General features: G+C 54.2%; 1 protein-coding gene across 3 annotated transcripts in view; it reads left to right on the top strand.

Moving 5' to 3' along the window:
- TBC1D22A (TBC1 domain family member 22A) overlaps positions 1 to 20,827 on the top strand; it is a 334,941-nt gene that overhangs the window by 12,754 nt on the left and 301,360 nt on the right. For all 3 annotated transcript variants that reach the window (XM_072843502.1, XM_072843501.1, XM_072843500.1), the window contains exons 2-4: positions 10,765 to 10,821; positions 11,847 to 12,187; positions 16,846 to 17,022. In XM_072843502.1, coding sequence (XP_072699603.1) covers positions 10,765 to 10,821; positions 11,847 to 12,187; positions 16,846 to 17,022 — 575 coding nt within the window. The remainder of the gene's footprint in view (positions 1 to 10,764; positions 10,822 to 11,846; positions 12,188 to 16,845; positions 17,023 to 20,827) is intronic.

Genomic DNA, 20,827 nt, shown 5'->3' with positions numbered 1-20,827 from the left:
TTCAGTTGAGGTCCTGGTGATGAGAGGAGAGAGGCTTCCCACCAGCGTGGGGCCTCGATCTCCCGGGTTTCAGCACCAAATGTCAAGTTTGATATGGTTGGTAGTGAAACAAAATAGGCCAGGCAAAGGTGGGTCGGCCAGGCAAAGGTGGGTTGGCTAGGCAAAGATGGGTTGGCCAGGCAAAGGTGGGTGGAGGCAGGCTTTTAATGAAAGCACTCTTGGGCAAGGTTCCATGGCCCCACAAGGGAGTGAAGCTGGAGATGTCCCGGGGCCGGGGAAGTGGTGCCCAGGGGAGTACATGTGAACTTTTTAAGGGGAGAGGTAAGGGGTTGTGTCTGTACGGGGTGATAGGTATTAGGGCATATGGTATGGGGCGAGAACTGCTCATGGCCTTATATGGGGTTTGGGTAAGGTGCGGTTCAGGTTTCCTGCATAGGTCCTGTCTCCCCCGATGATGTGTCCTTGGGAGGTCTGCTGGTGGCGGGAAAGTTCCGAGGCGAGGGTGACAAGATGGAGGGTCCGCGCCACTTTGTTGGTGCCTCCCAATCCCCCTTGATCCTGCCGGCCTAACAGGGGAGATGGTTCATCACAGCTTCAAGTATTGGTGATGCTATTTTCTTCCTCCTTGGGTGGGGGGGGCAGGCACGTAAGGCCACCTCTTGTGATTGGAGGATACATCTGCCTCTGCTGGTGGCAGCTGTCCGGCCAGGAGAGCTGCTAGTGCCCCTGGGCATTCTTGGACACTGGCTGCTGTGGTACGGGTTGGCCTGTGAGGACGTGGTGGCTCTGGGCCCCGTTTTGTTTTCTTGGAATTGTGCTCTCCTCTCGGATTAGTTTTCTGTTCCCAAACCAGTCACTAGAGCCATCGTGGCATTTCATGTCTCAATCAGATCTGGCTGCGTGGACTGGTGTGATTTCCAGTGCTCTGACGGGCTGGGTCAGGCAAGGGCAGTGTAGGAGCTGATGGGAGGGAGGGCTCTCCTTCCATCCAGTTCTGAGAGAACGTGCTCCTGTGGATCCGGATTCCTTTATGGTGAAGATGCTTCGTCATTCAAATATTTGTGTAGCAAAGAAGCGTTAAATGTCTCAAGCATTTATTGGATGCCTTCTGTGTGCACACCAGGCCCTACAGCTGGTGCTGGCCTGGACCCCCGCAGTGAAGCCTGGGGGGCACCCTGCAGTTCCTGGGGTGGCCTGGGCGAGGGGAGGGAGATGCTGGCAGAGGGTGGAGGTGGCCTCAGCCTGGACCTCGAAGGACCGTCAGTTCCTATAGGTACGGACTTGGTTGTGGGGGTGTTCTGCAGACAGGGCCCGGCGCTGGCCTTGGCAGCCAGGCGGCTGGATGAGGGCCCCGCTGAGGGAAAGGTGAACAGGACACAGGAGTGCCGCCAGCAGGGACCTGACCTCAGGGGATGGGTCATCAGATGGGGTATGCTGGGGGCCAGTGCTGTGCTGGGGGTCAGCGCGCCCCAAGCTGGGGTGGTTGTGTGGGGAGGGGCGGGAGAGGCACAGGGAAGGTTCCAGGTGTTCCCTGTGGCTGACTCTGAGCTGGGGAGTGAAGCTGCCCCCGCCTGGCAGAACCAGAGGCAGCGGGGCGGCTGCTGCAGCTCTGTCTTGGGACACTGGCAGGGGGGAGGGTGTAGCTGTGGGAAAGGCTTCAGGGTTTAGGAGGACGTGGAGACTGGCTGAATGGGGCGGCATGCTTCAGGGAGGAGGTGAGGGTGGCCCTTGGGGTCTTGGGTTGCTGTTCGTGGAGATGAAGTCATAGAAGGAGTTGGTGGCCTGGTCAGGAGAAGAAGGAACCGAGCCCTGATCCAGGGTGGTGGGGGCAGCAGATGGATTCTAGATGGCACCGACGCGGGCCGCCCCAGCAGGCCCAGGAGCTGCTGGTGGAAGAGGCTGGGAGGGTGCAGGAGGCAGGGTCGCCTGTTGGTCTTCCTGCCCGATTGGCATGGTGGTTGTCCCAGGACTGGACGCTGAGAAGTGGGCGTGAGGGGTGGCCCCTGGGGCAAAGCAGACTGTGACGGACCCCTTAGTGCGAGGTGGGGAGTGAGTGGCCGACCTGGCAGCGGCACCCGGGGCAGCCGTCTGAGAAGCTTTTACCTGGAGGCATCGGTCAGTAGCATCAGGATTCCCGTAAAGTGGGAGGAGGCGGGGAGAGGCTGAGGAGCCTCTGCGTGGGCAGCGGGAATGGGGTTGGGGGGGGTGGGGGGGCGCAGAGAAAGGTAGAAGGGGCTGGACGCATGAGCCTGGAGGCCAGAGGAGGGAGAGGCCTGCGGCAGAGGAGCAGAAGTGGAGCCTGCGGGGTGGTGGGGCTCGGGAGTGGCTGCCCCCGATTTCAGCAGATTTCGGCAGATTCCGAAAGCTTGTCTTTACTTATATTTTGTTTTCTATAATAAAGACTCATGGCTTTCGTTTGGGTTGAGGTCTGTTGACACAACACTGTGTTCAGTGACGTGTGCGTATGATATGACGATCTGATTTGAGGCGTCACACGGCCCGGTTGTTTGTCTTCCGGTGGGAACTGTGAAGATCTGTCCTCTTAGCAGCTTTGCAGTGTGCAGCGCGCTGTTAGCCGCGGTCGCCGTGCTGCCCGTCCCTTCCCCAGGACTCGCCGAGGCTGTGCCTCCTGCCCACCTTCCCCACATTGCCTACCCCCCGCCCCACACAACCACCAGCCTGAGTCCACACGTTGCTTTTCTCAGGTGAAGGAAAACCGGATCGTAAACAAGCTCGTTTCCAAGACCTATTTCAAGAGATGTCCCCGGAGCAACTTCCCAATTGGCTCAGTAGTTGCCCAAGTGTCCGCTGGGATTTGGGGGCCGCGAGGAGCGGGACGGGGGACCCTATGGGGGCCCAGATGGCGGAGAGCATGTGGGCCAGGCGAGGTGACACTGTCGGGGGGCTGCTGTGGTTCCCAGCGCCGGGACAGCCTGAGGGACCTCTGACCTGGGGCCGCGGGGCCAGGAGCCGGGCGTGTGGTGGGCAGAGGGACCGTGCAGTTGTTTGCTCGGTGATGGCGTGTCATACATTTTCCTCTGAAGCCCTTTCAAGTTAATTTCCTTGGAAAACTTACTTCTTTTGAATATTTTATAAACCTGGGGAACATCACCATGTGCTAGAATGAACCTAATGGTAAATCAGGCGCTAATTGAGTTCATATTTCAACAAACCGCTGTGGAGCGTGGGGGCCCGGAGGCGGGGGCTCCAGACCCACCACGAGCCGTGGGCAGCAGTTCGTCCTAGGTGACGGATGTCACAGCGTTCTTCGCTTACCTTTTGATGCTTAGGACATTTCATTTCCGCACGATTCTTTCCGTGGTCTCACGCAGGGCTGCTTCCCCTGCTGCTGTTCTAGCCTTTCACTGAGGGAAACAGAAGGCCATCCTGGGCCCCGTTCGGTCCCCCTTCCGTCTGTCCATCCGTCTTGTCTCAAAACCAGGGCCTTGGTGTTGGGGCGTCCAAGTCAAACCAGGAAAACCTTTGCTGGAAAGCACATGAGAGAATCACCTTATTGTCAAGCCCGAGCCGGAGGCCTTGCAGCATCACGGCTTCCCTCTGGCCTTGGTCCTCCTGCCCCTGTGCTTACCTGTGTTCTCGTGACCGTCCACCACTGAGGGAGTCTTAGTTTGGGGGGTGGTACCATGTGTGTCATTTTTACTTGAAGCTCCTGAGATGTTTTGTTCTGTGCTGTAGCGTTACAGACTTTTGTTCGGGGCTGCAGAAGTGGACTCGGATCTGTTTAACGGGCTGTCGAGTGACGTTGGTCAGCCGGGTGGTTGATGCGGAAAGGCTTCCTTGCTTAAGCCTTCGACCCCCGAGGCACAGCCGCCTTCCTGGACTCCTGGTCAGGGAGGAGATCCTTCTGCTTCTTCCCCTCTCCCCTCCTTCCCTCTCCATCCATCCATCCATCCATCCCTCTCTCCCTCCCTCCCTTGTCCCTTCCTCTCCATCCCCCTCTCTTTCCCTCCCTCCCCCAATCTCTTTCCCTCTCTTCTTTCTCGAGCTGTCATTTACATATCCTCTATTTCACCCACTTAAAGTATTTTCCGTCTATTCACGGAGTTGGACAGTCATCACCACAGTCAGTTTTAGAACACTTGCCTCACCACCAGGGCGGTGCTCGCCAAGCTCGCAGGCAGTGACTCCCGGTTCCCTCCTCCCCAGCCCCTGGCTGCTGCTCATCTACTTTTTGTTTCTGTAGATTTGCTTATTCTAGACATTTGCTTATTCCTGTGTGTGGAATCACATAGCCTCTGGTCTTTGTGACTGGTTTCTGTCACTGCACGTGGTATTTTCAGGTTTCATCCACGGGGGGGGGGGGGGGCATGGATGTCAGCACTTCCTTCCTTGTTGTAACCTGACAATGGGCATAGGTGATGGACCTTGCGACTGCACACTTTGGCTATTATAAGTGACACAGTATATTTTTTTGTGTTGATGTTTGTTTTCATTTCTCTTGGGTGTGGACCCTGGAAGTGGAAATACAGGGTCATGTGGTAAGTATCTGATCTTTGAGGACCTGCCAGCCTGTCTTCCAAAGCAGCTGCACCGTTTTTATATCCCCATCGATAGGATGTAAGATTTGAATTTCTTTCCATTCTCACCAACGCTTGTAATTACCCTTTTAATTTTTACCATCCTTCTGGGTGTGAAGTAGTATCCTATTGTGGGTTTAATTTGCATTTCTCTGGTGATGGAAGATTTTGGGCTTGCTTTCTGCAAGGTTTCAGTGTCCAGTGTAACCAGGACAGGGGTGGGCTGGGGGTCCGAGTCAGCAGGTAGTATCCTGGAGGGGCACTCTATTTTCTGGCCCCTTGGGTGGCTGAGCCCTCCTCTGGCAGCCACACAGGGAACATGCATGGTCCTCCATCCAGCATGAGGGATAAGCTGGCACACATACACAGTTTAAGCTGTTGCATTCTTTTCCTGGGCCAGCTTCCCCGCCTCCCCCCACCCCTCCACCCCCATCATTATTCTGAATTTGTTTTCACTGCTATCATGCACTAGGAGTTTTAGCCACTTGTGTATGTATCCGAAATGATAGATAGTGTCATTTTCTAAGCTTTCTTAAATGATGTCATGCTGTGTATATTCAAGGTACCCTTCATTGGTACGTTTATAAATTTACCGATCTTGATTCTCGTAGTTCCTTTGTGTTTACTATGGTTAGTATTCTGTTATATGTGTATGTTCCAGTTTGTTTATTCGTTATTCAGTTGATAATGGATATCTAGGGTTTTCTGGAAATTTTTTTTCTTTTTAGTATTAGCGACGTTGCCGAACCTGTCTCCTGTGTCCTTAGGCAAGGGTTTTCCACAGCGTGTACCTAGAAGTGACATTATGTCATGCCTGTCTGCTTTTCGTAAGGAATCACTAGGGTCCTCTTCAAAACGGTGAATTACTGTAGTGTTTTAAAGCAGTACGATTTATTAAAAAGTTTATTGGTTAACATATTTTTTAAAGAACGATTTCATTATGTGGAATGAGGTAGGTATGTTAGTTGATACTTACTCTTTTAAAATGGCTTTAGCCGAAGCTTGTTTTTCTGTTTAGCTATGCAAGACCAGATAAAAGTGCAGTTTTAATAAGATAAAATGAGATGCCTTTTAGTCTAAGCTTGAACTTTGCTGGAACATTTTCTGCTCAATAAACACAAGTAGTGTGCCCATGAAGAATTAATGTGTTTGTGCTGTCCTGGGAGGGAAGGAGCCTGCAGCTTGGGCTAATGCTTCAAGACTTGTAGAAATGACTTGTGTGTGGTGGGCAGAGAGGCCCCACTGCCCGTTGGTCTTGAGCCGTATTTGTGTATTGAGACAGGAGGGCAGGGTGCAAGTGAACAAGGTAGATGGGTAATATTGGTGAGTGCTATCTGTAGGTCCCTTGGCGGTAGTCAAGCTGCTGCCAGTTATGGCTGTCTCATTTCTTCCTTGTTCTTATTCCCACTCTGGGACAAGGAAGCTAAAGCCTAGAGCAATTATACAGGCCCTTTGATTCTTAAAACTGGAAACTTTCTTTTTTTTTTTTCCCAAAGATTTTATTCATTCATTCATTCATTCATGAAAGACACACAGAGAAAGAGAGAGAGGCAGAGACACAGGCAGAGGGAGAAGCAGGCTCCATGCAGGGAGCCCAACGTGGGACTCAATCTCGGGTCTCCAGGATCACACCCTGGGCTGAAGGCGGCGCTAAACCGCTGAGCCACCGGGGCTGCCCCAAAACTGGAAACTTTCTTTCAAGGTCAGGGAATCCTCCAAGAGATTTTAGGGATTCAGACTGGTCACAGGGGATGGCTTTCCCATGGTGTCACTGGGAAAGTTCAGAGGCTGGATGGAAATCAGAAGGCTGGTCACACACACACATCGAGGTTGATGCGGCCGTCAGCTGGGACGTAATCTGAAGCTGTTGCCTCTAGTGCTTCCAGGTGAGCTCTCCATGCGGCTAGCTTGGGCTTCTTCAAAGCCTGGTGTCTGGGTTCCAGGAGAGAACCCAAGAGAACTAGGTGGAAGCTGTGCTGCCTTTTAAAAATTTAACATCTTCATTGAGATTCACGTATAATATTTAAATTTAAATATTTAACATTTAAATTCGCATACACCATTCCTTCGTTCACGGGGTGAAAATCAGTGGCATTCATTCTGAGAAATGAATTCAATTCTTTCATTCTCAGAGAGAAGCTCTGTAGTCTCTCGCTGTTATGCTGGCCTCCTATCCTCCCCCCCAAGCAACCACTTGTCTACCTCTGTCTCTATAGATTTCTGTTCTAGACATTTTTGTGTCAATGGGATCGTGTAATAGGTGTTTCTTTATGACCAGCTTCGTACACTTGGTGTGCTGTTTTCAGGGCTCTTCCTCAGAGCATGTGCCAGTGCAACACTTTATAGCTGAGTACTGTTCTGGGGAATAATGTTCCACTTTACCGGGTTTTTGTTCTCATAGAACATTACATATGCCAATTCATTGTTTTGTTTTTATAAGCAAACGTTAAGGTTCTTACGAGTTTGGAGTCCAGTGTGCTTGTCTTTGCCTGCCTGGTACTCCTCATGATGCCTGTCACAAAGCGGGGGCTATCAGATGCCCATTCAATTTTGCTGAAAAATTTTAGAATATAAAAGAACATTTTCTGTAATTAAAATGTGCCACAGGCACAGGAATGTAGGAACTAATGGAAAACTGAAAAAATGCCCCAATATAGAAGAATCTTCTGCATATTGAAGATAATCAGTAGTGAAAAGGGTAGGTTTTTAACAAATAGGCATTGGAGCAGTGGATTATTATTTTTTTTTACAGTTTTATTTTACAGTATGTAGCAAAAATAAAATAAATTCTAGGTGACACAAAACTCAAGGTAGAAAATAAAAGCACAGAAGTGTGGAACAAGAACACTGTTGGATATTTACACCATCTCAGTAAGTCTGCTGAGCTGAATGTTTGTGTGCTCCCAAAACTCGCATGAAGCCTTAACACCCAGAGTGAGGGTGTAAGGAGGGTGGGGTCTTTGGGGGATGAGGAGGTCCTGAGGCTGGAGCCCCCTGTGGTGGGATTAGGTCCTTTATAAAAGAGGCCCCATAGCGCCTCCCTGCCCTTTCCACTGGGTGAGGACACAGCAAGCAGGTACCAGCTGAGGCCCTTGCCAGAACCTTGGTCTTGGACTTCCAGCCTCTAGAAACGTGAGGAACAAACGCCCTTGTTTATAAGTTGCCCTGTGCGTGGTATTTTTGTTATAGCAGCTGGAACAGACTAAGACAGGTAGGGGTGAGCTTTTTTAAGTAGAGTCCTCAGAGGAGAGCCCTGGGTAAACGCATACAAGTGAGGTTGGCTTAACCACAGAGACCTTTAAGCTTCCATCAGCCAGGAAGACGGATTTGTCACCTGGCACTATTCTGTTCCATTCTGGTTTTCTGTTGCTGCTGTAACAAACCTATAGGCTGATAGTGCACATTTATCTTCTAGTTCTGGAGGTCACAGGTCGGACATGGGTCTTGCTGGGCTAAAATGAAGGTGTCGGCAGAGCTTTCTGGAGGTCGTAGGAGAAGGCTTTTCCTTAGCCTCTCCAGCTTCTCTGGGCTTCCCACAGTTCTTGGCTCGTGGCCCCCTGTGTCCATCTTCACAGCCAGGAGTGTAGCCTTGACCAGAGCATTCTTCATACCCTCAGAGGGAGGGAGAACTTCTAAGGACTCAGGGTTAGATTGGGCCCACTCGGCTAATCCGGGGTGCTCTCCTAGGGCTTAGATCTTCTGTTGCATCTGCAAAGCCCCCTTTGCCGTGGGAGGTGACACACACACGTTCTGGGATTGGGATATGACGTCTTTAGCCATTATTCTGCCAACCACGCTGCCTGAATGACAGCAGGTTTTTACTAAGCAGTGAGAAGAGGGTGAACACCCCTTAGAAAGATGGGCAGAGGGTCTGAATAGGCAGTTGACAGAAGTAGCACAAGTGCACAAAAATATTGAGAAATTGCTTAACCTCAAAAATAATTGAGACACATGACCAGCATCGAGGCCATTTTTCTCCCATTAAATTAGCAGTGATTTGTGGTCTGTCCACATGGCTGTGGGGCACGTGGACGGACCACCTGTGGCAGTGTGCATCACAAGCCACATTGGTTAAATGAGTTATGGTGTAGTTATGTGGTGGGACCTTCCAGGGAGATGGCACCGGCCACCAGTGAGTTCACTGCTGCTCATTCTATTCTATGACTTTTATTTTAAAATTATTTTTTCTATTATGATTTTTAAAAAACATTTATTTGAGAGAGAGAGAGTGAAAGAGATCACAAGCAGAGGGAGCGGTAGGGGGAGAGGGAAAAGCAGGCTTCCTGCTGAGCAGGGAGGTTTTGTAACCTCCTGCTTGTTGCTCCCAATGCTGGGTTGGATCCCAGGACCCCAGGATGATGACCTGAACCACGACTTAACCCACAGAGCCAGCTAGGCGCCTCCTTTGATTATGACTTTTAAAAACTTTAAACAATTGGAGATAATTAGAGGTTTATAAGGGGCTGCAGAGAAGTGTGTGGCGAAATCTTGTGTGCCTTCTCATTGTTATGTTTTTACTTTTTAATTATTTATTATTATTTATTCATGAGAGAGAGAGAGGCAGAGACACTGGTTGAGGGAGAAGCAGTCTCCCTGTGGGGAGCCCAGTGTGGAATTTGATCCCTGGGATCATGACCTGAGCTGAGCCAAAGGCACTCAACCATTGAACCACCCCAGCACCCCCATTGTTGTTTTTATTTTTTTTAATTTTTTAATTTTTTAAATATTTTATTTATTTATTCATGAGAAACACAGAGAGAGGGAGGCAGAGACACAGGCAGAGGGAGAAGTGGGCTTCATGCAGGAGCCTGACATGGGACTCGATCCCGGGTCTCCAGGATCACGCCCTGGGCTGAAGGCGGTGCTAAACTGCTGAGCCACCTGGGCTACCCCCATTGTTGTTTATAAATTTAATATGTAGCATACTTTTTTTTGTACTTGCCAATACATGTAAATAAATGCATTTAAGTAAGTTGGATGGTAACAATATAGGGAAACCGTCATGATGTGTTACTTAGTGAAAAGTAGGATTTCATTCTATTTTTAAAAATTAAAACATTTCTGGGTGCACGAAAGGCCTCTGTGTCTGCATTAGCGTTAGCCTGCACACCCCTGTCACGAGGTCCCCCAAGCGTTGCACGGGGACCATAACGGGCCGTGTCACCGCTAGTGGCTGAGCCGAACCGAACGCTGCTAGCGGCCTGCTTATCCCGTGTCCTGGGGAGGGGGCGGCTGCAGTGGGCACCCTGCAAGGCCATCCAAGAGCCGAGCTCTTGCTCATCTTCCCGCTGTGCCCGCGTCCTTGGGTGGTTTTATAACCTCCTGCTCATTGCTCCCCGGGGTGTGAAGGCTGGGGAGCCCTGGGCCTCACATCCGTCCGTGTTCCCGGCAGGAAGAACAGGGGAGCCGGGGGAGCCAGGGGAGCCAGGGCCCGAGGGTGTGCCTGCTCGGCTTGGCTCCTCCAGGCAGACAAGGAAGGGTCTGTACTACTTGTGACTGACCTGCCCTGGGTCACGGTCCCCCCTTGCCCCGGGTGGACGTCTCCCGCGGAGGAAAGGGTGTGGCTGGGGTCACTCAGCTGACCACCCCAGCTTTCTGCCGTGGGCGTTATTTTGTTTCCATCTGTCTTCCAAGTTTACTCTGATGAGCAGAAGACTTTATTTTTAATTTTATTTTTTAGAAAATACTTAGAGAAAGTGAGTGCCGTAGTGGCAGGGGAGCGGCAGCAGAGGGAGAAGCGGGGAGCCCGTTGCGGGACTCGATCCCACGACCCCGGGATCACTCCCTGAGCCGAAGGCAGACACAACCACTGAGCCCCCCAGGGGCCCCCAGAAGACTTTTATAATAAAACCATTGTGTCTTAAAAAAAATACATTTAACTTCTTTTTGCGATTCTGCATTTTGTGTTTGGACACAATGGCCCCAGAGGAGAACTCCCAGGCGAGCATGTCAGCATTCATTCTGGGTACTGCCGGTGGCACTCGGTCCAGGGTGGGTGCCCGAGGCCCTGGTGATGCGGTCTGAGGCCCGTTGGCAGGGCGCGCTGAATGCCCCGTTGTGTGTGTGGTGAGGGCTTGTATGGTGCCATTCATCCCTCCCAGACGGGCCCTCGGGACCCGTGGCTGCTGAGGGAGGATTGCTGGGACCTGGTCCTTCCCTGGGCCGGGGGTGGGCTCATGGGGAGGCCGCAGAGAGGCTAATTGGTTTTCCCTGTCTTTTTAAACAGCATCCAGCACGTGTATGGTGCCCAGCACCCCCCTTTCGACCCACTGCTACATGGCACGTAAGTGGGGTCTGCGCTCGGGCTGCATCACATGTGCTCCTGGGAGCCCCTGGTCCCCCGCCCGCTCCCCGGGAGTCCCGAGGGGAGGAAGGCGGTCTTCCCTCCAGCAGATGTGTTGAGACCCGGCGTGGCTTGTCCTCTGGAGGAGGGTAGACGGGGAAGCCCAGCCCGAAGTGGAGGGGCCCGTGCAGGAGAACACGTAGCTGGCACCCCCTTAGCAGGGGAGGGGGCCTGGCTCCTGTTCACCGTGGTTAACTCGCCCCTTGCCCTCCACTGCCCTCTCTGCCCAGCGGCCTGGGGTTCGCCCTGCCCGTGGGTGCGCTCCTCCACCCGAGGCACATGGGGTGGTGTGTCCCGCAGGAGCACACCGGCAGGTGTTACAGGACACACCATGGGGCTCTTGCTTGAGCTGTGCTGTTGTCAAGTCCATACACCTGAGGCCTGGGTTGTGGGAACGGCCACTCCTGTGGCCTCCACCTGCCTTAGCAGGTTTGCGGGTACCTGCTGACGTGAGGTCTGGGGATTTGGTCTGAAGGCCATGACTGCTGTCCTGGGCTTCCTCCTAAATGGCTTTTGTCACTGAGCAGAGACTGCTCAGTGGGACTCCCCCTCGAGAGCCTCTCCCTCTTGCCACTGAATCCTAGGAGTCCTCCTTGGTGGTTCTTGTTGTTTTTAAAAGATTATTTATATACCTATGAGAGAGAGAACACGAGCACAAGCACAAGCACGAGTGGGGAGGTGGGGTGGAGGGAGAGGGAGAAGCAGGCTCCTGGCTTAGTAAGGAACCTGATACAGGACTTGATTCCAGTACCCTGAGATCATGACCTAGGCCGAAGGCAGATGCTCAACCACTGAGCCCCCCCAGGTGCCCCAGGAGTCCTCTTTAGGATGCCTCTTTGGGTTGCTCAGTTGAAGCTGAAAGTTTGAATGTACACTTTTCGTCTGGAGGCTTCTTTCTGCCTGGTTTTAGGGTGAGTGCTCTCTAGCCTCCGGGAGGACAAGTCAAGTCTGCCTTTCCTTTGCAGCTTGCTCAAGGCCACGCCCAAGGCACCCAGCACCCCCGTGAAGGCCAAGAGAATCAGCACTTTCCAGGAGTTTGAGAGCAACACCAGCGATGCCTGGGATGCCGGTGAGGACGAGGATGGGCTCCTGGCCATGGCGGCAGAGAGCCTGAGCAGCGATGTGGTCATGGAGACGGCCAACCGCGTCCTGCGCAACCACAGCCAGCGGCAGGAGCGCCACAAGCTGCAGGAGGCTCCGGGCCCTGAGCAGAAGCCAAAGCCTGTGGCCGAGCCCCCTTTGGTCCCAAGCGGTGACATCCGGCTGGTGAAGTCCATCAGCGAGAGCCACACATCCTGTCCTGCAGGTGGGCCGGGGGCATGAGGACACACAGTGTGAGAGGGAAAGAGGCTCGAGTCCTTTCTCTGCGGGACATTACAGGGGTTCTGTTCTACATGTGGCGGGAGCTCATGCCCTTGAAAGACTTTGAGGTTGTTACCTGTGTGCCTGCAGGCCTTCCTGAAGCTGTGGACTTTATTTTGTGTTCCCAGCAGAGGGCGTGGTGTGTGGCTTTCATGGGCAGGGTGTGAGGGGCCCACAGTGGGCACGAGGCCCCGGGGGACCCTGACTCCCATGGCTGTGTGCCATGGTTGTTCCAGGGGTGACATTTCCAGCTGTGGGGCCAGGCCAGCTGCACATTCAGAGGCTGTACCTCCTTTGGCCGCTTCCCAGGATCCCCCCAGGGATACTACATGTGGGCTCAGGGTCTGTAGGGGAGGTTCTGGGGTTCAGAATTGCCCCATTTGGGTTATAAACTTCTATCCCTGTGCCTGGTGCTCAGTGGCCTTCCTGGAGCTCATTACTTTTGCTCCTTTGGTTTTGGGGGGCCTGTGATGTAAAACAACATACTTATTTGAAGAGCCTCTGTGACGGGTCAGGCCCTGCTCTCAGGGCTTGGGACGCCCCAAGGAAGTACCTGCCCTGGAGCACACGTTCTGGCGAGGGAGACAGACGCTGACCTATGCGTGATCAGTAAGGAGGCCTGGAGTGTGCAGGGAGGTGACACGTGCCATGGGTCGCAACAGAGGTGGGACGTGGTCACAGAGCAGGCCAGACCTGGGGTGTAATCTTAAATCAGACTGCCAGGTCACCCTTCTGAGAACGTGACGCATGAGCATCAGTGAGGTGAAGGGGTGAGGCATGGGGCTGGTGGCAGAGGGGCCAGCCCTTGCAGCCAGAGGCTCACCGACTCCCTCCCCCAGGGTCTCCGAGGGTCAGGGGGCTTGCCCTGAGGACAGAAGAGGGAGTCTTCTGAAGAGCAGCCTCAGCTTGTCCTCCTGGGACACACAGAGCTGGCGTTTATCCCTCGTCTAGTTTTCAGAAACACTTCCCGGGAGCTGACTAACATTTAGAGCATCACACGTCTCCGTAGGCGAGAACGCTGTGAATTAGCTCCTTCGACCAGTTTTCATATTGGGATCTAAACTATTTTTCTCTAAAATAGGCCCAACTTCAAAGTATTTGAGCTTAAAAATGAAAATCCAGTTAGGGCTCCTGGGAGTGCTCAGGGATCCCTGGGACTGACACAGTGCTCGCCGAGCACCCCGGCCCAGCAGTGCCGTCAACCTGTGTGCCTCTTTAGGCCAGCAGGCGTCCCGAGTTCCTCTGCCCTTCGCTGTGCCCCCACCTCCGGGGCCTGGGTGGAGCCTCTGTCACTCCTGCCATCGGAGCAGTTGCTGGGAGGGCCTCAGCTCCCCTGGAGGTGGGGGCCCGTCCCTGCTGAGTGGGCTGGGTATCCACTCGGGCCGCAGGGCCGCCCTGGCAAGAGTACCACAGGCCCATGGTGTAGGCTCAGCAGAAGGCTCTGTCTCAGTCCTGGAGGCTGTAGCCGCCCCTGACAACGAACAGACCCCTCAGCTTCGCAGCCACTTTAGTAGGAGAAAGCTTATGGGGGAGGCATGGGGGCCATGCTGAGTGGTGGGGCAGGGTTTCAAGTCCAGGGCCCCTGACTCCAGGGCCTGCTGCTAGCCACTGGCCTCGCTGCAGAGAACAGGGCTTCTCCCCAGTCATTTGACCCCCGGGGCACACGAGGTCATGTTTTAGGACCTTTTCGGTGGTTACATCTGGGGTGGGGAGTGTGTGCTCATGGTGTGAAGTGGGCGGGGACCACGGGTGCCTGGCTCCCAGGAACTCTCTAGCCCGACTGCACAGTGCCAAGGGGGAGAGGGCTGCTCTCGAGCCCGAGGTGGCCTCTCAGGGAGCCGACGCCACAGGGGGCTGGCAGTGGTGGGCAGGACTCGTAAGCCTGTGTTCAGTCCCCTTGGTGGCCTGTTAATACTGGGGATGGCTTACTCGGTGTCGCAGCTAAGACGACCGTGTCAGTTCTTGTTCTTGCTGGGCTGGGCCCGGTGCAGACATGTTGGCTGGCAGTCAAGTGGGGAGACCCGGGGACGAGTCTTTCACCTCTGTGAGCGGGTGGGAGCCTTGGAGCGGTGGATAGGACCCAGAAGCACCCGGGGTAGAAGGCCCAGTTTTGTTGAGGAGGGCCAGGGGCATGTCAGGGAGGCTTCAGAGAGGAGGTGAAGTCTGTAGGGTTGCCAGGAGGGTGAGGTTCCGGGCTCAGGAGGTGAGGGCATCCTGGCCGAGGGGAGGTGCCGGTGGGCTGGGCTGGCTGACTGCATGCTTCGTCTGCATGGTTTGCACCTTCTCCGAAGGTGGGGACCATGTCCCATTTTCTTTGTTTCTCTTTGGTTTCCTGTGTCATTACATAAATGTCAGTGAGGAAAAGTGAGCGGTCTTCAGGGCCTGATGACCGTGGGCTCCCCCCTCCTCCACGCCCTGTCCCACCCTCGTCCCTGCATGGGCCACATGGCCGTGGGCCAGGCCAGGCATCCATTCAGGTGAGGGACCTGTGAGTTCCATTTCCCGTGATTGCTCGAAGGAGCAGCCTTGTGTCATTTGGAAAATCCTGGACACTATGTTTTATGGTCTGGTTGGCACGCTGCTTGCCCTTGCCACTGCCAGCGTTTATGTCGGATGCCTGTCCTTTTACAGTGCGGCTCTGTGGGGAGCCCACGTCACCCCACGCAGAGTCCACAGGGCCTGTCGGCTGCCCTCAGCTGTGGCCTTCAGTGCTGGATTGATGGCGGTTCGAAGTTCAGGGACGGCGCAGCAGGGGGGCCCAGGCTGGCCTTCCCCATGCTGCTTCTTTACTTTTGATCGTCTGATTTTCTTCATCAAGTCTGAGAAGCCTGTGCCTTTGTACCTGAAGTCAGATGTCCTTTGCTTGACTCGGTGCCCCTGGCTGAAGGGCGAAGCCCGCCTTTGGCCGTGGAGGGCTCAGTGGACATGGCCGGGAGAGGACCATCTCCTTGGCTGACTGTGACCGAGCTGGACACTGACGGTGCACGTGAGACCCACTCCAGGGGCCCCGGAGGGGTCGCTGGCTGTCAATCTTCTTGCTTCCTCGGGGGGCAGGTGGGGGCATCACTGTGCTCTGCCCAGGAGGAAGTGGTACTTATGTGTCTGCATAAATGACACCGGTCTCTCTAAGATGGTAGATGAGTAAACCCAGCATGTTTAGTCCTGCGGGAGAACGTGGAACTGTCCCTCCGGTCGATCATCTTTCCTAGAGAATCACGACTCTCGGTGGAGTAGGAGATCCCGAGGGCGGGGAGGGGGGTCTGAGCACCGCCACCCTGGGCTCCCCAAGGCAGGCCCATGGGGAGGTCTGCAGGGAGGGGTCAGCCCTGAGGACGGCCTGCAGGAGCTCTCTCTTCCACGCCCACTTCGGCAGGCGTTTCTGGAAGCTTAACTGGGCCAGACTCTGCCCGGAGGCCATGGGCCGTCTTGCTTCTCTGTGGCCCAAGGGTTTCTGCGTGAAGCCTTTCGCCTGTTTTCAGGCTCACGAGTCTGCTCTGCCAGCAGGAGAGAGCTGGTGGGAGTCTGGAGGTGGTGGCCAGGAGCCCACATGTTTGCTTCACACTGTTTCTTGTCCCCTTTCCTGGAATTTATTTTTTCCACTGGTTTATTATTTTTTTATTATTTTTATTATTTTTAATTTTTTAAGATTTTATTTATTCATAGAGACACAGAGAGAGAGAGGCAGAGACCCAGGCAGAGGGACAAGCAGGCTCCATGCAGAGAGCCCAACGTGGGACTCGATCCAGGGTCTCCAGGATCACTCCCTGGGCTGCAGGTGGTGCCAAACCGCTGCGCCACCGGGGCTGCCCCTCTCCACTGGTTTAAATTCCAGTTTTGGAAGATGTGGTTGGTCCTGGCAGCTCCTTCTGAGTGACCTGTTGGGCCTCGGGCTCTCTCCTGTGGCTCTTCCCTGTCTTGGGTTGCTGGATTTAGTGCACTGTGTCCCCTCGGCACTGTGTGTCCCTGTCGTAGGGTCGGTGGGCCGTCAGGCGTGGCGGTGGGTGGCACCCTGGGTTGGGGTTAGATGGGCCTGCAGCCCGTGGGGCCCCCCCCCCCCCCCCCCCCCGCAGCTTTCAGTGGGCTCTAGCTTCCTGTGCTTTGTCTTGGTGATGGCCCCTGCCCTGCCTCCTTCCTGGGGCCTGGGGAGATCTGAGGGCTGCAAAGAGTCTTCAGTGCCACCGTGTGTGCCTTGGTGGCTTCCTTCTATGCTCAGGCCCAGGTGACGCCTGCGGGCACGCTCATCCCAGCTCTACATCAACAGACCCTGGGATCGTGTCACCTGGGTCTGCTTTGGGGGCGCCCTGACCGTTGGTGCACCCTGAGATGGTCTTGGGTTTTCTGTGTGTCATCCTGCTTTTGCGTGGGCCCCTACCTACTTTCCTCGGGAATAATTCTGTACCGGGAAGCCAGTGGCTTCATGAGCGCTCACTGATCTCACTCCATGCTGAGTAGCAGTAGTAGGTCTGCACTGCCCAGTGGTGGAGGAAGGGACAACTGTGACACGGTGGCATTCACAGAGGGCAGGTGGGAGCCTTCCAACTGGGAACATGGTTGGGGGGGGTCCAGGAAGCCATCCTCACCGTGTGCTCTCTCTCTCCGCAGAAAGCGCCAGCGACACTGTCCCCCTGCAGCGGTCCCAGTCTCTCCCACACTCGGTGACTGTCGCACTGGGTGGGACGTCTGACCCCAGTGCCCTCAGCAGCTCAGCGTTAAGTGAAAGAGAGGCCTCTCGGCTCGACAAGTTCAAGCAGCTTCTTGCTGGCCCCCATACAGACCTCGGTGAGTCCCCCGCTAGGGGAGGGCACATGTGCCTTGTCCTCTTGGTGCTTCGTGCCCAGGCTCCCATGTGTGGTTTACTTTGTTGGAGGGTGGTCTGTGTTGTGCCAGGAAGTCACGAAGATGGGAGTTGTTTGTCCTCGAAGGTTACTCTAGAGTGTTTTGGTAATGGGCTTCCAAAGCAGTTGATCTGGCATTTTTCTGTTCTTTTTTTCTTAACGCCCCTATTGAACTCCTTTGGCTTCTCGGAGCTGTAGGGCCAGCCAGGCTGCCATGCCTGCTCTTCAGAGTGTTCCGGGGGGACAATGCTGGTGACTGGTGTCCTGATCGCTGCTGACTTCACCTTCCTTTGGGGGCTTAGCGTCGGTGTAGCATGTGACAGGCCGTGAGCACCCCGGGGAGCCAGGGCAGGGCTTGGGTGGGCAGGCCAGCAGGAGACGATCCAGCCACCACTCTGCTTCTTGGGGGTCACGATAGCCATGCGGCCGCGCTGCAACCAGGCTCTGAGGCGTGTGCCTGCTGTCAGGTCCACCTGCTGGAGTTCCGCTTGCTTCGTCGTTCTTGCCTCTACACGTCTCCTCTCTGTGGAGCGCCGCTCTGCCTCGGGCACCTTGCTGGATGCTGGAGCTCTCCTGAACGTGGGATGTGGCGTGGTCCTGAGCTCCTCGAGGGGCTGGAGCCTGGGTGGCCGGAGGGTGGTGTGCCCGGTGGGCAGTGCCCCACTTGGCCAGCAGGTGGCGCATGAGGCCCGCAGATGAGGCACCCAGCCGGCGGGGAGGCGGAGCCTGCAGAAGCTGAGGGGCGGGCCTGGCGCCTGGGTGCTGCTCCCAGTGGTGTGAAGGGGTCCTTCCCCCAAGTTTCTTCCTTTACGTTTCCCTATTGTTGTGCTCATGCCGTGTAACACAGTCACTGGGCACCGGAGGATGTGCCGTAAAGATGTGGCACTCCTTCCCCCAACCCTGCTTGCCCTCCTTTCGTGGTTCTGGGCGTCTTATTCCACAGACAGTTGATGCACAAGACATTTTAAACTTTCTATTTTGATGTAATTTCAAGTTTACAAAAAAGCTGCAAGAACAGAAGTGACTCCTCTATTCACCATTTGTTTGCACTTTGCCCCATTTTCATTGTGCTTGAGCGTGTGCATGTATCCCTGAACCGTGTGAGTCCGTGGAGAGAGTGTGTCCCGGGCTCCTGAGAGTGAGACGCTTGGTCTGCGTGGTCCCAAGATTGTCATCGGTCAGGACATTTCACAGTGATGCGGTGCTCCTCGCTCCTCCTTGCGAGGTCGTCCACACTCACGCTGTGCCAGTCGTCCCAGGAATGTCCGCTGGGTGCTTTTCCCGGTGGGTCCTCCCGGTCAGCCTGGAGGGGGTCCCGGCGTGCACAGTGTCTCCAGGCAGGCCAGCTCTTCTGCGACGCCCCTCGCCCCTCTGCGCGGGTTGTCTCGTGTTCCTCCTGATGAGATTTGGGCCTGTCGTTGTGGCAGGGACGTCCCTGTGGCAGGAGCCCACAGGGCTGGTTCGTCTTACTGTTGAAGAGTCCGCTCCAATGGCTGGTGAACACGATGCCTGTCAGTTCCTGCCCTGGGAGGGGCCTCTCTTCCTGTGGCGATTCAGAAGTCGCTTGGGGAGAGACGCTTTGGAGTCTGCACGTTTATATACTTGCTTTCTTTCTCCACACACGGTAATGCTGCTCTGCCCCCCTCTTTATTTTATTTATTTATTTATTTATTTATTTATTTATTTACAGTTTTGTACCTTTATTTGACAATCAGCGATTAGTTCTCATCCACATTAACTTAAGTCTGTAGATTTTTGAAAGTGGTGACAGGTACGTAGATAACCAGCGTGTAGAGCTTGTTTGGTGAATCTTCATCCTCGTTACGTTTTCTGGACAACCGCACACAGATACGGTATGGAACATTCCTTATTCCTTTGGCCCAGACAGCTTTGTTGAGTCTGGTGTCAATGCGCACATCTGGAGTTCCCATCTCCTTCATGGCAAATTTCTGGATCTCTTTGAGTGCCCGAAGGGCACGCTTCTTGAAACCCACTCCATGCATACGTTTGTGAATGTTGATGGTGTATTCTCTGGTCACTACCTCATTGATGGCAGAACGGCCCTTCTTCTCGCCACCCTTCTTTGTGCTGGGCCCTAGTTGGAAAGGAACTATTTATTTATTTTTAAAGATTTTATTTATTTGAGAGAGAGCGAGCGAGCGAGAGACAGAGAGAGAGAGAGAGAGAGAGCATGAGTGCACAAGCAGGGGGAGCGGCAGGCAGAGGAAGAAGTAGCCTCCCCGCTGAGCAGGGAGCCCCACGTGGGACTCGATCCCAGGACCCTGAGACCATGACCTGAGTCAAAGGCAGACTTAACCCTCTGAGCCACCCAGACGCCCCATGCCCCCCACTTTAAGCTTCATAGCGTATTTCCCGGGATAGCGCTAGGGAACCACCTGGCCTGTATGTGCCGTGTAGCGCACTGCTCCGTGGTGCCCAGGACTCATTTACTGCCCCTCCTGATGGGCACTTAGCTTATTCCCAGCTTCCTGTCATTATGACAGGCTTGGGAACTGTCCTTCAGACCAGTGATCCCCACCCTGTGTTGGTGACTAGTGGTGGTCATCGAGCATCCTGAAATGTGCGTCGGGGAGAGGAGGAGCTTGCGAACTTGGTGGGTGGAAGTCTCACCCACGACACTAGGAAGTCGGGTGGGTCGGGCATGGAATCGTGGAATCTAGTTGGGGGTTTGAGCACGTACCGTGGCCACTTGCCTTTCCAGCTGACCAAAACACCTGTACCCCTGAGGCAGGTCCCAGGGTGCAGGGAGGGCGGAGGTTCTGAGGATGACTGCTGGGAGTCGGGAGTGTGGGTTCAGTGCTCTCAGCCCCGAGACAGAAGCGAGCCTGGTAGTGCTCCTGGGGCCCTTGTTCGCCCACCCAGCGGCGCTAGCTGCACGCAGTGGGCAGACCCAGGGAGGGGTGCGTGTAGATCGCTTAGGACCATGCCCAGCACACGGTAAACACTCAGCAGTGCTAGTTGTCTACCTTCTTCACTTGTGTTGGGCTCCTTACCCTTTACCTGGATTTTCAGAGCCCTGCTGCACGTGGTCACCATGTGGTCACCGCCAGTCAGGGCAGTTTGCACAGATCCTCTTGGCTGAGTTAAGTGCTTTCTGACGGTAGGGGGCAGGGAGGTACTTAACGAAGACAGGATACACCGATAGGAATTGCAGTTCCGGGTCGGGAGCTGAGCCCCCATTGGTCTCTCCGTGGGCTTCGTCAGGGGGATAACTTGTGGCAATTCCAGTCCTTCGCACAACAGAGCTTTCAGGACTCGTGGGAAAGAGGCTGTGTGCCGGCAGGAGGGAAGGTTAATACGTAAAAATAAGATTCTTTTGTTGGGTTGGTGGCATTATGAGTGTTTTCTGTCTTCAGCATTCTGTTTAAGTATCAAATCTCACACCAAAAAGCTTTCAAAGTTAAACAATTACTGGATTTGTATTTAGTGGCAGGAGAAAACACAGCCAGTAAATTGCCTGTTTTTATAAGGCATTTAAGATAGCCTTGGAAGACAGTGGAATATATTATCTTCCACATTACATAAAAGACATAAGTGGCAAATATTTGCCAATGTTGGAGAAGCAAATCACTGATGTGAGAAGTGCCCACAGAAATGATTGTACCTGCTGAATGTCATCTCGTCGGCGGAGAGCTGTGTTTCTTTGTTTAGCTTGTGCTCTGTTATGAGCCTGGGGATGAAAGTAGCAAATAGAACTTAACAGCTCATTCTGCTCTTAGCATTGACTC

The sequence above is a fragment of the Canis lupus genome, chromosome 11, assembly GCF_048164855.1.
Source record: "Canis lupus baileyi chromosome 11, mCanLup2.hap1, whole genome shotgun sequence".
NCBI classification, from domain to species: Eukaryota; Metazoa; Chordata; class Mammalia; order Carnivora; family Canidae; genus Canis; species Canis lupus.
Note: the sequence above shows the minus strand (reverse complement) of the source record. Positions and strands in the feature narration are given on the sequence as shown.